The sequence below is a fragment of the Corapipo altera genome, unplaced genomic scaffold, assembly GCF_003945725.1.
Source record: "Corapipo altera isolate COAL_440 unplaced genomic scaffold, ASM394572v1 45, whole genome shotgun sequence".
NCBI classification, from domain to species: domain Eukaryota; kingdom Metazoa; phylum Chordata; class Aves; order Passeriformes; family Pipridae; genus Corapipo; species Corapipo altera.
Window position 1 is genome coordinate 9,389,976 of NW_020884877.1, and position 13,748 is coordinate 9,403,723.

At 36.9% G+C, this 13,748-nt stretch overlaps 1 protein-coding gene across 1 annotated transcript in view; it reads left to right on the forward strand.

The window, feature by feature from the left end:
- The window catches only part of RAPH1 (Ras association (RalGDS/AF-6) and pleckstrin homology domains 1), an 86,264-nt gene that overhangs the window by 46,580 nt on the left and 25,936 nt on the right, over nt 1–13,748 (forward strand). Inside the window, 1 exon segment of the mRNA XM_027636757.1 lies at nt 13,597–13,674. Coding sequence (XP_027492558.1) covers nt 13,597–13,674 — 78 coding nt within the window.

Consider the following 13,748-nt stretch of genomic DNA (forward strand, 5'->3'; position numbering starts at 1 on the left):
CTTCAGAACCTGGCTGGACAGCTCAGTTTATCACCTCTTCTAAAAGGTTCTGCTTAAAATCCACTCTTCAGTTACTGACTGTAAAAAATAAATATAATATGCTTGGTATTTCAGTGATAGTTTAGAAATCATTTCAGTTTTGATTTCTTTGAAACTGACTTTTGGCTGAAGACCTCAGAACCTCAAGAATTAAAACAACCCACTGAATATTTCATAGTGGGACTGACAAGGATAGGAGGGGAGAAAACCTTGAGGGTTTGGCCATGTAGAGCATTACTTGTCATTTAGTTTAGTGCAACGAATTATATTCTGGAAATCTGAAAAGTATTTTCATTTTCCCGCTAGCCCATCTGTTCTATCATGTTCAGCAAACATGTTTTATAGATGAAGGGTTGGCGATGGATATAAAACTATTGTGTTGAGTTTTCTGAAATCAGTGAAATGCAGTTTTCAACAGCTGGTCCATGAACATCTGATATTTAGATCGGAAGATAATGGGTGCTACATTCCTGTCTCCAAAGAAAGGATGTAGGAAATCTTTGAAGTCCAAACCCTAATTTGGAACAAGACTATAGTCCAGATTTTTATAAACATCAAGGCTAGCCGTCTTTGCTGAATGAACTGCACATGAAAACTACTAATTTTTTTGTCTTAACAACATCTAGAACTTTTCAGTGTTAATGTTAATTTTACTCAAACCTAGTTTTCTTCATTGTGATTGTCCATAGCAGCTTAAGTTTCCTATGGAAACATTAGTAGGCTTACTTGTATGCTTTTTGTTACTTCTGATATTTTGATCATCATACCCCAATTTTTATTGTGTCTGCACTAAGTGCTTTTGTGCACAGCTGTTTTGTCATCCCTTGAGGAAGGTATATATTTAATTTTTAGAAAGCTAATTTTCCGATCAGCATATCTTTTTTAGCATTTTGAGGTTTTTTTATTATTAAACATCTATAGTTTTCAATGTGATTTGGAATAATTGCTGCTAGGAGTTATAGTATGACTCAGTTCAAAACAGTCATCATTGCAATGTCTGCTTCTACTTCTTGCATAAAATGATTTTCCTGTTTCTGATAGTTTTCTTTCATTATTTTTCTATATCCAAGTCTTTTAACTGGATTGAGTTCTGGCAACTTATTTCAAAGTCTGTCCTGTATTATGAGGAAGGACTAAAACAGAAGTGAATTACTTTCTTGGTATTGTGTTAAAGTTGTCCCCAAATGAAGTGTCTTCAAAGAGAAGTTGCAAGTATATTTGATACCTGATGGTAGGCTTCATGTTTGGTTCTTTTAGGGACCAAAGAGCCTTCTGAGGATTCTATAAACAAACTTGCTGAGTTTCAGTGTCCAGCATGGCTGGGTGGTGTTCTGGCCTGTCCGGGCTTCCCGGGGTAAAGTCTTGTAGCACAGTTTATATCGACAGATTGGATTACGTGACAAGAGGAAACATTTCGAGTTGCCTCTTAAGAGTCCTCTTAAAGCCCTATCACTTCTTCCTTCCTGGATGTCTACTGGGCTATGGTATTTTGAGTTCTGCCTGAGTAGTGGTGGTGTTAGACTAACTGGGAATCCTGAGTGGAGTCTGGCTCCCTATTCAGCATTTAAAATATCAGTGTATTAAGTGTTGGCTTTAAAATTCTTTTATAGATCCCCTTTTCGTAGAAAAGTTTAAGATATGCTAAGTGAACTTTTTTCCTACATATAATGGAAGTAACTTTGGGAAGCTTTTTCATTGGTACTGCATTTGCATTAATAATTTTATACAGAAACTTATAACAAGGTAGGGCTGTTACTGATGGCTGGATTTTGAGAACACTATCCTGTACATAAAAAATACAGCTTTACAAGAAACCTTACAGTAAAAGTATAGCTAGCTTTAGACTGTGCACATGTTATATACTGTTTGAGTTTGCCTGCTTATTGAAGTGTGACCTAGAAATATGTGATCTTCCAAAGAATTTGGTAAATCAGGCATCAGGTCTCTGACTTGGTGTTTTTCATGTTGAATTAGCTGTGCTGAGTATTTTGATGGATGCAGCAAATTAAATAGTCTTCCAACACTTACAATCTGACTTCTCTGTGACTTCTTGCTTAGTATAAAGGACTGCACGGTTTTGTTTTCTCTGGAGCTGTTGTCAAACTTTGACACTTTCATTATGTTTCAAACTACTTTTGCTTTCCAAAGATATTTCATTCTGGTCATGTGACAATTCAAAAAAATATTTTTAAACTGAAAACAGCCATTATGAGAAATGTTGGCCTTGTACTGGGGAAGCAGTCAGCTTATGCAGCAGGATAGAAAAAAATCATGGCATTGTGGGACACGTGCTAGTTTGTGTAATTGGAATTGGGTTTATATCCTAAATGAATCTAAGGTGATACACTTCATTGCCAGAGCTTGAGTTCTCGTTGTTGTGATGGGAGCAGGTGGAAGAAGAGATGCTTTTCATGGTAGAAGACCAGACATGTCTACCTAGGAGTAATTAATGTTTTGATTTTGTTTTCCTGGATTTCATTGCTGATATTTTTAGTCTGGGAAAGTACTTGGGACACGAAAGTAGGTTAGTTTATTTGGAAAGATCAGGCATTTAAGTTGTCAGAGCTTTGATATGTATTTGAACTCCAGAAATAGAGAGGAAGAGTGGACTAATTAGATCCTCTGTGTGGTCCACTGTGACTGTACTATGTAGAAAAAAATCCCAAAATATTTATCTTCCCCTGAACAATGGAATAATCTAGCAGCCTGTATTAAAGAACAGCACTTGTTTACCTAAAAGCTTGGTGTTTGAGCTGAAGTCTTTCTTTGAAATAGATTAAATGCTTTAAAACTGGATTGTGAAAGTAACACACCCTTCTAAAATGAAACTTAATTTTTTTCTTTATCTAATGGTTTGTGCAGGTCAAATATTTTAAAAATATTATATACACATAGTTATTGTTTAGCCAAGCTATAATTTCTAGAACTTAGGCTTTTCTGTTGATTTGCTGCTTTTGCTCATTCTAACTTTTGGCTATGTGCGGAGGTGCAGAATGTATTACACACAAGGAAGGAGCCATGCAGAGAAGGTGTCTGGGAAAGGAGGCTGTTGCCTTCCTGTTCCTAAGCATGTTATCTCTTCAGCTCAAATTCAGAGAGATAGTTGTCATCATACTGTTGTTCCACATTTTACTGACCAACCCCTCTTTCCAATAAAATACCATCATTCTTGAGTTCTAGAATAGCTCTCCTGTGGTTATCTGTTTTTATATTTTGCTGCAGTTCATACTGGAAAGCAGTATGAACAAAATTTCCAGTGGCTCTTATGTTGTAAGAAATATATGGCATTCCCATTTCTGGATAGAACAGAAGCTCCTTAGTGGAGAAAATTTCCACTGTACATAAATGCAAGATGGCAGCAGCTGAAATGACCAATGATGGGAATAAGGTTAATCAACCTGCCTTGAGCTTCCCTGTAGGAGAAATATTCTCCAGCAAATAGTGTTTTCTTTAAGGAGAGATTCAGTCCTTTCTCTCAATTCTGACATATTGTTGACTAATAGGCTAAGGCAGCAAGTGCCTAAACCCATTTGTAACATTCCTTCTATTGCAGTGCTTCATTCACCAAGGAAAACGATCCATATTAATCGGAGTCCGTGATGTTTCTCAAGAACTCTTATCAAGAGACTCTTTAAAAGAATTTCCTTAAACTTGTCATTGTGTTTTGAATTGAGCCAACCAGTTTATTCTGCAAGTTCTGTAGCAATATCTTGTAAGGAGACCATTCTAAACTGACTTTGTGTGAAGTTAGAGCTGTGTAGGAAAGGATACAATTCAGTATGACTGTAAACAGTGCCTGAGACCTTTTAAATATACCAGGTCCTACAAACCTCAGCAGTGTGTGCTTGAGCTGGGCAGCACTGCTGTGCTCCTAAAACATAGGATGTAGGTACAGACAGTAATTAACATGCAGGCAGAAAAATCTTTATTCTGTGTCTGTATGAGTGGCTAAGTACCAGGTGAAGCTTGGATCACTTCAGATGCTGTGTATACTCTTTTCTGAGCTGTAACTCTTAAAGCCTCCTTGAGATCCTTAATTGCTCGTCCCAGCATGTGAAAGTCACATCAAGTAAACTCCCACTGCAGGAACTGTATTCCCCAAACTATTTGATACTGCTTTGCATGAAGTTGTAGACATGGGCTCTTCATTTTTTTCAGGAGACCATACCTTGTTGTGACACTGAAGAAGAGATGGGGATTCTCTTGCTAATTTCTAAACAAAAGGATAGTAGGCATGTATAGTTATCATGCCTTGTTCTGTGTAGCATTGGACTAACTGAAACAAGGCTGAGACAATTGCAGCCACACAGGACAAAACTTGCAGTACAGTGGTGGAACACAGGAGATGTACTTAATGCTCTTTTGTTAAGTGCCCCTTAGCAGACGTGTGACTGTGTGGTTCTGCAATCACTGCATGATGATGGTTTTGTTGTCTGTAGCAGATGCTGGAGAAGATAATTGCTCTGGTATCTGTCGTTGACTGATTTTTGCCTTTCTCTACTGGTTGCTTCCCCTCTGCTGATTTTCCTTCCCCTTTTTAAACAGATGAAAATATACTTTATGCTAGTTTATCTTCCAAGAGAAATGTGGGGATTTGTAATTTTATAATTCAGACTATACAAGAGAAGAGAGACGTAAGCCCTTCAAAAACAAGGACATTGATTGTAAGTCAGCTCGATGTTATTATGATAACATCTTTCTTCTTTAGCAATGAAGCAGCAACCAGTGTAGAAAGCATGAAGCCATTTCCTTGTCTCTAGGATGATCAGTTTTTAGTGGCTGTATGTTTGCATAGTGAAAGTAGAATGTTCAGTTTTAGAAGACTGGACAGGATTTTGAAAAGCATTGTAAGTGCATGTTTTCTTACTTTTATAGTTTTAAGTGTCTTTAAAAATAAGTTTTCTTTTGCAGAAAAGAAACCAGTTGCAGGTAAGCAAAAGTTTTCTTAATTCTATTGTGTGATACTTTGTACAAAGGAAGATTAAAATAGCATCCTCTGTTAGCACAACTCCTTTTATACCAGTGTGTTAAGCTGATAGTATTTGGGAATGTTCATGTTTTTATGGGAGGGAAATAAAGTGATGTAGGGTTTTTTTCTATTAAACTCTGCTTTATCTTCTGTAATCAAGACACTATAAAATTACTATACTGACTTCCTTTGATTTATGTTCTTTCTCTTTCTTTCTGCACAAGCACTCCTATTTGGACAGGGAAACCTCCCTCCTTCTGAGAAACATTGCAGGAAAGCCTTCTCATTTGCTGACCAAGGTGATGCTTCTTGTTTCCACCTGTATGTCACTATTTCTGTGTAGAAAGAATGCTTTTGGTGTGTGCTATGCTTCTCCCACCCCTGCCTACCCTTTCCAGAAACTTGTGCATTTGCTTACATGATTTTCCTTGTTATCCAAGATGCTTTTAAAGGCTGAATTTTATTGTTTGTTTCTGCAGATTTATCAAAGTGTTCAAGTTCTTGACAAATATTTAATAGCCATGTCAACAGGTAAAATGCCTTAGCTGAAAAGAAAGTGTACTGAGCTAAAAGTTCTTTTGTTCCTATTGCCGTTCACTAGTTGAAAGAAAAAAAAAAGATCATAACTGTGGAAAATACGTGGGACTGTTCAATACTTTTAAAAGGCATTGCTAGCCTTAAAATAGGTTCACTTGCTGTATTAAAGATAAACTGTAGTAAGTAATGGGGTTTCTTTTTGTAACATGTTGAATGTTGTCTTAATATAATGTGGGGAGAATATCCTAGTAAAACAGTGGTGTAATGAGCCAGGTATGTATGAATTCTGATTATAAATTCATTTTCTTCACAGGAAAGAGGTCAGTAATGTACTAAGAGAGCACAAATTGTTCTTAAGTCTAAGAATTATATTTTCAATACGTATTTCCTTCTGAAACTAGACTAGGAGGGATGGAGCAAGCCATAAATCTCCTTGATGAAAAGACAAGCTTGGATGAAGAACAAACAGCTTTTTGTAGTTCAGAGAACTTTGAATATTCAGTGGCTGAGGCGTCAGATGTCTATCATGCTACTACCTACTGCAAACTGTTCTTTGGGTTGTTTTTGTAAAATAGACACACTAGTGGAGAAACCTCAGGCAAGCCTGAAGTAACAAAATGTATCTTGGGGACTTCAAAACAATAAGAATAATGCTGGGCATAAGTACTCTGTATTCAGCAATAAGGGTTTAGAATTAGTTTACTGCTTTTTCTTAAATACCTTAATATTCTTCTCAAAGTGCTCAGCATCTATTTTGACAAAAAAATTTCAGTCTGTCTTCTAGAGGAGTACAAACAGCCAAAACCAAGTCATCTTCTGCTCTTGTGATTGTTTTGCTTAAAATTTAAGTCCATACCTCCTTCTCCCCTTCAATACCTCCTTATCCTGCTGTGCACCCCACTGTGCCCCCAACAAAGCAAACAGCCACCAAAACAGCAAACCTTGACTCATTACAGATAGATTAACAACAGCTGTGGCACAAATAGAAACCATAAGTTTCTCTTTCATCTCCATGTGTTTTCAGATCCTCCCTTCTGATTGTTTGTATGTGGGGTGAGTGTTGGTTACCATATGGAACTTCAGTTTAAAAAGTGCATAAAATTATCCTGTTATGTCATATGACCCCATGGTCATATGGACTAGCTCGTATCAGTGATTCTGATAGACTCCTGAAGTTAAATGTTTGTGTTTATAAATCTTTGTGTTGGCTAATTAGATTTTGTAGCCTTTGGATTCAGGTGCTTTTGGTAAGCTTGCTGATTTTCGGAGGATAATGTTGTTTGTTCAGCTTGGGACTGTCTCAGTACAGTGGTGCCCTCTACTTCTGACTACTGAGCACACAGGTCTGGTGTGGATACTTACTGGCTCTCTTCTGACCTCCTGCAAACAAATTTCTTTAGTCAAATGATGAAATTGAAATCCACTTTGCTGCTTAGATCTCCTCACCACCTTAGATAAACCCTGTATAAGAGAAGCAGCCCCAAGAAATGGGGCATTTCCTTGTAGCAAGGTGTTAGATAAGTTAACTGTAGGATCATGCTGCAGCTCTATGCTGGTGTTCCTGCTGTGTCAACTATTTCTTATTATCTTACTATTTCTGGTATTCTTTCCTTTCTTTGATATGTCTACCTCTTATACTGAGACTAGAGACACTTTGGGGGGAACAACAGTACCATTTTTGTCCTCTGGTAATATAACTAATTGTAGAAATTCTAGTCATGCGCTAGGTTCCCTTTGCACTACAATCATGCACACACACAGTTCCTGACAGTGTAGGGCAGATCTCAGCACAGAAAATGATGTATTAATGATTCATATATGTATGCCAGCATCTGGAGGTAAAGGAATCGTGTAACACCTTTTCTTCCCAAATATTTAGTACATCATTCTTCTTTTCATGTTGATCTGAAAGACAAATATTCTTCTTAAGAATGTTGATTCCACTGGTTTGTAAATTTTTGGTTACTGCATACTAATTTCTTCAGACTTTCAATTAAATAAGTTGTGATGTTGGCTTCATGCCTCTTAGATCAGTCTGATTCAGATGTTGTGTTCATTCTTGAATGAAGCATCTGGTTGAGATTTTTTTTTAGTGCAGCTTAAAAATAAAGCAATTCATTTCTAATCTGCAAAGGATGTAAGCACAGTCTGAAAACTCCAGCCTCCTACAGCCAGTTTTTGAGGAAGCTGTGATGGCCACATCTAGAAACCTGAAAAAATTATGTAGATGGTAGTAGCAGGATTTTGCACAATGTTGAAGTTAAATAATGGAATTTTTCTTCAGCAAGCTATTGTGTACTAACCTGCTGTGATCATTGTGACATTCCTGTGTAGTTTTAATATCACCTTTTTCTTTTTTAGTATTATAGTGATATTATATATTCTATCAATATAATAAAATATAATTTATATATTATTTATAATAAACTTGTGGTTACATTGTTAGGCAATCAGCCTATGTTCTGAAATCTGTTTCTGCCCTGTTCTGAGTATCAGTTGAGCTTTTTGTCCAGCTAAAACTTGCCAGTCAGTTGTAGTGTCTCATCTGTTATGTTGTAGTCTTCTTTCCACTCTCAAACTTCCTTACTGTGATTTCTAAGGCCTGTTCTTCAATCTAGTTGGTTTGGTTTTTTCCCTCCCCTTTCTTACTTCTGCCTGGTCCCAGATCCCAGTACTTTTTGTTCTAGAACTCTTTACCCCAGTGAGAAGCCTGGCCTAGAGCCGTTACAAGACAGGGTCTATTCAGGGGCAAACAGGATGATAATGTGGTGCTGGTTGCTTCAAGGGCTAAAGAGGCAGTGAAACTCCACTGGATTTTTTCTTCCTTGCTACTAGCTTTGTCAAATCTAGTTTGAGTAGTCTTTCAGGGAGACAGCTGAATGCATGTCTCAATTGATTAATATTTTATCTGCCATCCCTTGAAGCGTACCTTCTAAAGGGCACAAAGTCCAGTTTGAGGCATTAACCAGTGGTGCACCTGAGAGGTCAATACTGGGTCCAGTACTTTTCAACATCTTCCTTAGGGATATGGATGATGGGACCTTCTTTGTGCCAGTAGACTGTGGGGAAGAAGATCCCTTCTGTGGGAACTTGTGACAAGGGCCAGTGTGACTTTGAAATGCATTTAAAATGTAACTGCTGCTTTCCAATTTCCATTCAGAAACCATCTCTGTGTTTGAGTTAGATTTCTAATAGCAAAGAGTTTGTGAATGGTGCACAGAAGTAGAACAAAGGAAGAATATGGCACTACCCCAGTGTAGTGTCACTGTGATATTTAAGACCTTCTCAGGTGAATAATTCTCAGACATAACCCCCAAAACAATACTACTGCTTCACATCCATTTCCATGTTTAGTAACATAATGCAATATGGTGACAATATCAGGAATATTCCAGAGTATTAAGTTGGGAAGGAAAAAGGAAGAAATGTGCCATGAGTCTACATTAGGGAGGATGAACTCCTCACTGGAAAAAATCACTGATGTACACTCACATCTAGTGAGCTTTGGAAGAGTCATGTCTTGCTTCCCTTTCTGCTCTACCCAGATATAGGTTATTTTGAGAATGGCCAAGAACTACTACTGTAAACATAAGCTCACTGTTTATAAATGTAGTGCTTCTATTGCCACAAAATGTTTTTTAGAGTAGGAGTGTTCTGCTTGTCCTAATGAGTTTATCAAGAAGACCTGCTCTTTATATTCACACATTTGGTTTTTCCCTTCTAGTGCTGATCATATACACACTTGTTCTAGTGTTCTTTTTAATAATAAATGAAAGCAACTAAGAGAAAACACTTCATTAATGTGATTAATGTTTCGGATTGATATACATTAAACATGGGACTAATAAAGATGTCTTGAAGTTTTGGGGAATTAGGTACAAATGGAGATGTCAATATGGTGTTCTCTGGCAGCAGAAACCTCTGTTTCAGTAAAAACTCTTTAAGAAGGACAGTCCTTGCAAGACAGGTGATTGCCTTTCTACCCAAGGCTAGACTGTAGGTGGGAAAATAAACAGTGGATACCTGCTTTTAGTCCTTCAGAAGTCAATGCTACTTATGTATTTAGTTATCTTCTTATCTGCATTCAGAGAAGGAATTCAGACAAAAAAAATCAAAGAAGAAATTTCTTCTTCTATGCATCTTGTGATTTGTGTATCTGCCCTCCTAAATTCAGCGACATGTGGACTTCCTTACCTAGCTCTCATCATTTAATTACTGGATTTCCAAAGTACTGTAGCCTTTCTTAAGTGGTTCCTCTCTCCTCTTTTTTTTTTCCCGTTCTTTCTGTGATCTCTGTAAAAGGATTCAGTTAATGACCCTTTAAAAATGTAAAATGAAGCAGAAAATAAAGTCCCAACCTAGAAGTGTGAGGCCCAAAGTCATTTCAGCAAGGTCAGCTTTGTCATTGCATGCATCTTGCATATTTAATGCTAAAACACAGCTGAAATTTCTGATAACTGCATATTCAACTGGAAACTGGGACAGGAAATTGTGATCATCATATTAAGGAAATCTTTAGTTTTTGTGTGTGTTATTCTTTATGATATTGCACTGTAGGCTAAAATTATCAAAAACAGTTCTGGTATAAAAATGCAAAGAAAAAGGTCATTAATTTAAGACCATCGCGTTGCAGAGATGTGCATTTTCCATTTTAGTTCACAATGTTAGAATATTTTGGATTAACAAATTCTCAATGTAACTATGTTGCCATGTATTCTTTACATCAGGTGTGATGTTGTCCATAACCAAAAGTAATCTTGGCTCAAAGCTTTAAAATGCAAGTGTAGCAATACTCCCAAAGTAGTCCTGTTAAAGTGGGGAATTTATGTTGCAATTTGACTGCTACTATGTGTAGCAGTGATGTGTACTGCTACTAAAAGACACTGCTTTATGTTTTGTGTTTCTCTGCAGTGTGTGTGTGTATCTCCTTTGATTTCCAAAGCGTGTCCGTGACTGTAAAGGTGGTCTTGCCAAGGAGTGGATTCTGCTGAATCTTTCTGCTGTGTCAGTTTTCATCCAGATCAGCTCTGTGACCAAACTGTGTGGCCACAGCAGCACTGTGAATGCTGTCACTGAGCACTGATGCTGTGAGAGGGAGGCAGGGCAGTGGCCACATCAGGATTTACTGGTATGGACCACCTGTGGTACCCCCTGAAGGGGCTGCTGTTTACCTGTATTTTCATGACCCTTCAGCAACTCGTATCACTGTTGCTGGTGTTTACTAGCAAAGGGGAAATAAAATGCCCAAGTTTAGTGTGGTTGGACTGTATGTCCTGGCCTTATTACTTTGTGGTGTTGAATAGTTTAAGTTGCAGTTGGGTATTTTTGTCATCTGTCACCTTTCTGCCCGTGCAGTGAAAAGGGTTGTTAGCTCAGAACAAGCTGATGGATGGCTCATGCTTCCTCTCGCTGAGAACTTGTCTTGGTTTCATGTACATGGGAGGAGAGAGCCTGTGTTTGTGTCTTAGGTGCAGTTTTGGTCTGGCTTTGATGTGGAGGGGACTGTTTTCTTGGGCCATTAGGAAAGAAATAGAAGAAATTGTTGTGAGTTTTGATGTGAATCCTGCGATTATTCAATTATTTTATGAAATCATCAAAATAGATAATTCTTCCTCCTTTTGTGATATCAACAGTGATGCAGCAGTGACCTGAGCTCTAACTATAAAACAAAACTTGAATAGCTTAAAATCCTTGACTACTGTATGCTTTCAGAAATTTCTAATTCTTGCTTTTTTCCTCTGTACGTTTCCAGTAAGTAGATTCAGACTTCTTTTTATAATTTGTTAGTGGCTGAAAGTGGTTCTTATTTTGATAATTCTAGTTCTGGGGTTTATTTTGTTGTTGGTTAGGTGGTTTTCTTTTTTTAATTTAAACTGACTTTATATTAGAGTTTAACAAAGTATAAGAAATCCTGATCTCTAGGCCCACATAATATTGAGTAAGAAATGAAAAGTTATTGGTAGGCATTAAAATAGTAAATCCTCAAAGTCTTTCTTGATCCACATATTTATTTTTAAAAGCATTTTAGGGAATGATGGATTATAAACTTAGAGATCACCAAAGATATTTTAGCTGTGTTGGCACAGGTATCTGGGAGGCTGCCAGCTGATTCCTTGTTGCTTGCCCTTGTGTTGCTGCCTGTGCACTGTGGTGCAAAGTGCTCCTGTGGGGTTTGCTGTCGGGGTTACATCGCACAGGTGTGCAGTGAAATGGGCTGGAAAATTGGGCTACTTGACTTTAACAAAGAGCAAAACCGAATGTGCTGTCAACCTTTTTAAGGCAGTAGAGGTTTATGGTCGGGTTAATGAGAAGCTTTTTTAAATATGAATGGGTTTCTCCAAATGTATGATGAAATGAAGTCTTTTGGTTTTGCTGATTTCATAATGTACAGGTGCATGGCATCACTTCTAGAAATTTTACAAGTCTCTAAAGCCTTGCTTTTTAGTAATAATTTATTTGTACAGAAGGAAATGATTAGTGTTAAGGAACAAGAAGAAAAATTATTCTTGGTATCATGGCACTGTTTGTTTTTCATACAATGCTAATATGGCTTAACCTTTCTAAGCTATATGACACCATTGTTATTGTGAATAAAAAGCTGAGGTTCCCTGTAGATTAATAGAAGCTGTGTTCCTTGGTAATTCAATTCCCAGATAATGTTTCAGGCTCATATTATTTCTGCTTGTGTCAACTTACTGGTTTACTTTATTGAAAAGAACTACATTTCTCTCAAGGCAGCATACTGTCCTGCCTAGCTGATGTTTTTTTCCGCTGCATAAGATGGTCACAGGATGTGAAGGACCAAAAGCTACTGAGTAAGACTGCAGTAAATAACAAGAGAATGTTCTTTAGCAGTTGATAAGAATATTAGTAACTCATTGAAAAGTACAAAACTTAAACAATGTGGATTTCAGAATAGCTATATCTTGACTTTTACAAGAAAAGCAACCATCTAAGCACATGGCAAAGAAACCACGGATTACATTTGTACAAGAAAGCAATGGAGAACTAAATGTCTATGAATGTTGATGGGCTGTGCTGCTTTGGATCTGAGAAAAATTTAAATTTTTCTTTCTTAATGAGATTGAATATTTTTGGAGGAGGTTTGCTTATTTCATATATTTGTTTGTTGTGCTAGAGATTTTTATGATGCTTCTAGATGTAAACCACAGCGAACATCCAGAATTTAAGATTGTGAAAGCCTGAAACCTGCATATGTCATTTTCAGAACAGTGGTTGCTTGTTTAGCTGCATGTTTCAAGTGCAATTTCAACAAAAATATCTGTAATCTCAAACTGAAAAATTTATGTTGCTAGTCTTAAAATATACAGTTTTCTTTAGCATCAGCTGATAGATTCGTTACCTGAATTTTCACTGCATTTCCAGTTGTAACAAAAATAGATTATTTAGAAAAGCAAAAGAATGCCTGTTTGCTTTTTGTGTCTTAAAATACTTAAAGGAAGGAGAAATGCATCTTGGATTTAGTAAAGATAAAGGGAGCGTTGAAGCTTCTTACTGCAAATGGATTTACTAGTTTAAGGTCTTTCAAACTAATGTATGTAGTATGGGATCCTATTTATAGGATTTGTTTTCTTACTTTCTGTGTGCTCTTAAATTCTGGTGCTTCTCAGTGTGCTCTTTGTGTTTTATGTCAGTCAACCAAAAATCTATTGGGTATACTCCATTGTACACTCCTGTTGAATGTGTCTTGTCCAGACCTATGACTGTAAATATATGATTTACTAAAATATTTGGTAGCAATGCACAAGACTGTTTACAAAGTGAAAGAACAGAGACATGCCAAATGTCTATACAAAGTATGTACCTCCAGTATGTTCTAATGGCAATTGTATTTCTAAATGTTAGATAATAATACTTCTTGTCTTAAAAAATAATAGTCTTCGTTGCCACTAAGAAATAGCTGAGGATTTGTAGGTGAGCAAATCAACATTTCAGTTCATGTTTTAAAGCATGGTAGCCTCAAAATTAAATCCACTGAAACCAGACTGAAGTTTGCATTAACTGGAATTGTGTGTGTTGTGTCCCCCTAGGAGGAACAGGCTGCTAAACTCAAAGCTGAGAAGATTAGGGTTGCATTAGAGAAGATTAAAGAAGCACAAGTGAAAAAGGTAAGTTAGTTTTATTGATTTATAAGATCTTTATTTTATTCTTTTTCACTTGGAAAATGCAGGAAATTCACTTC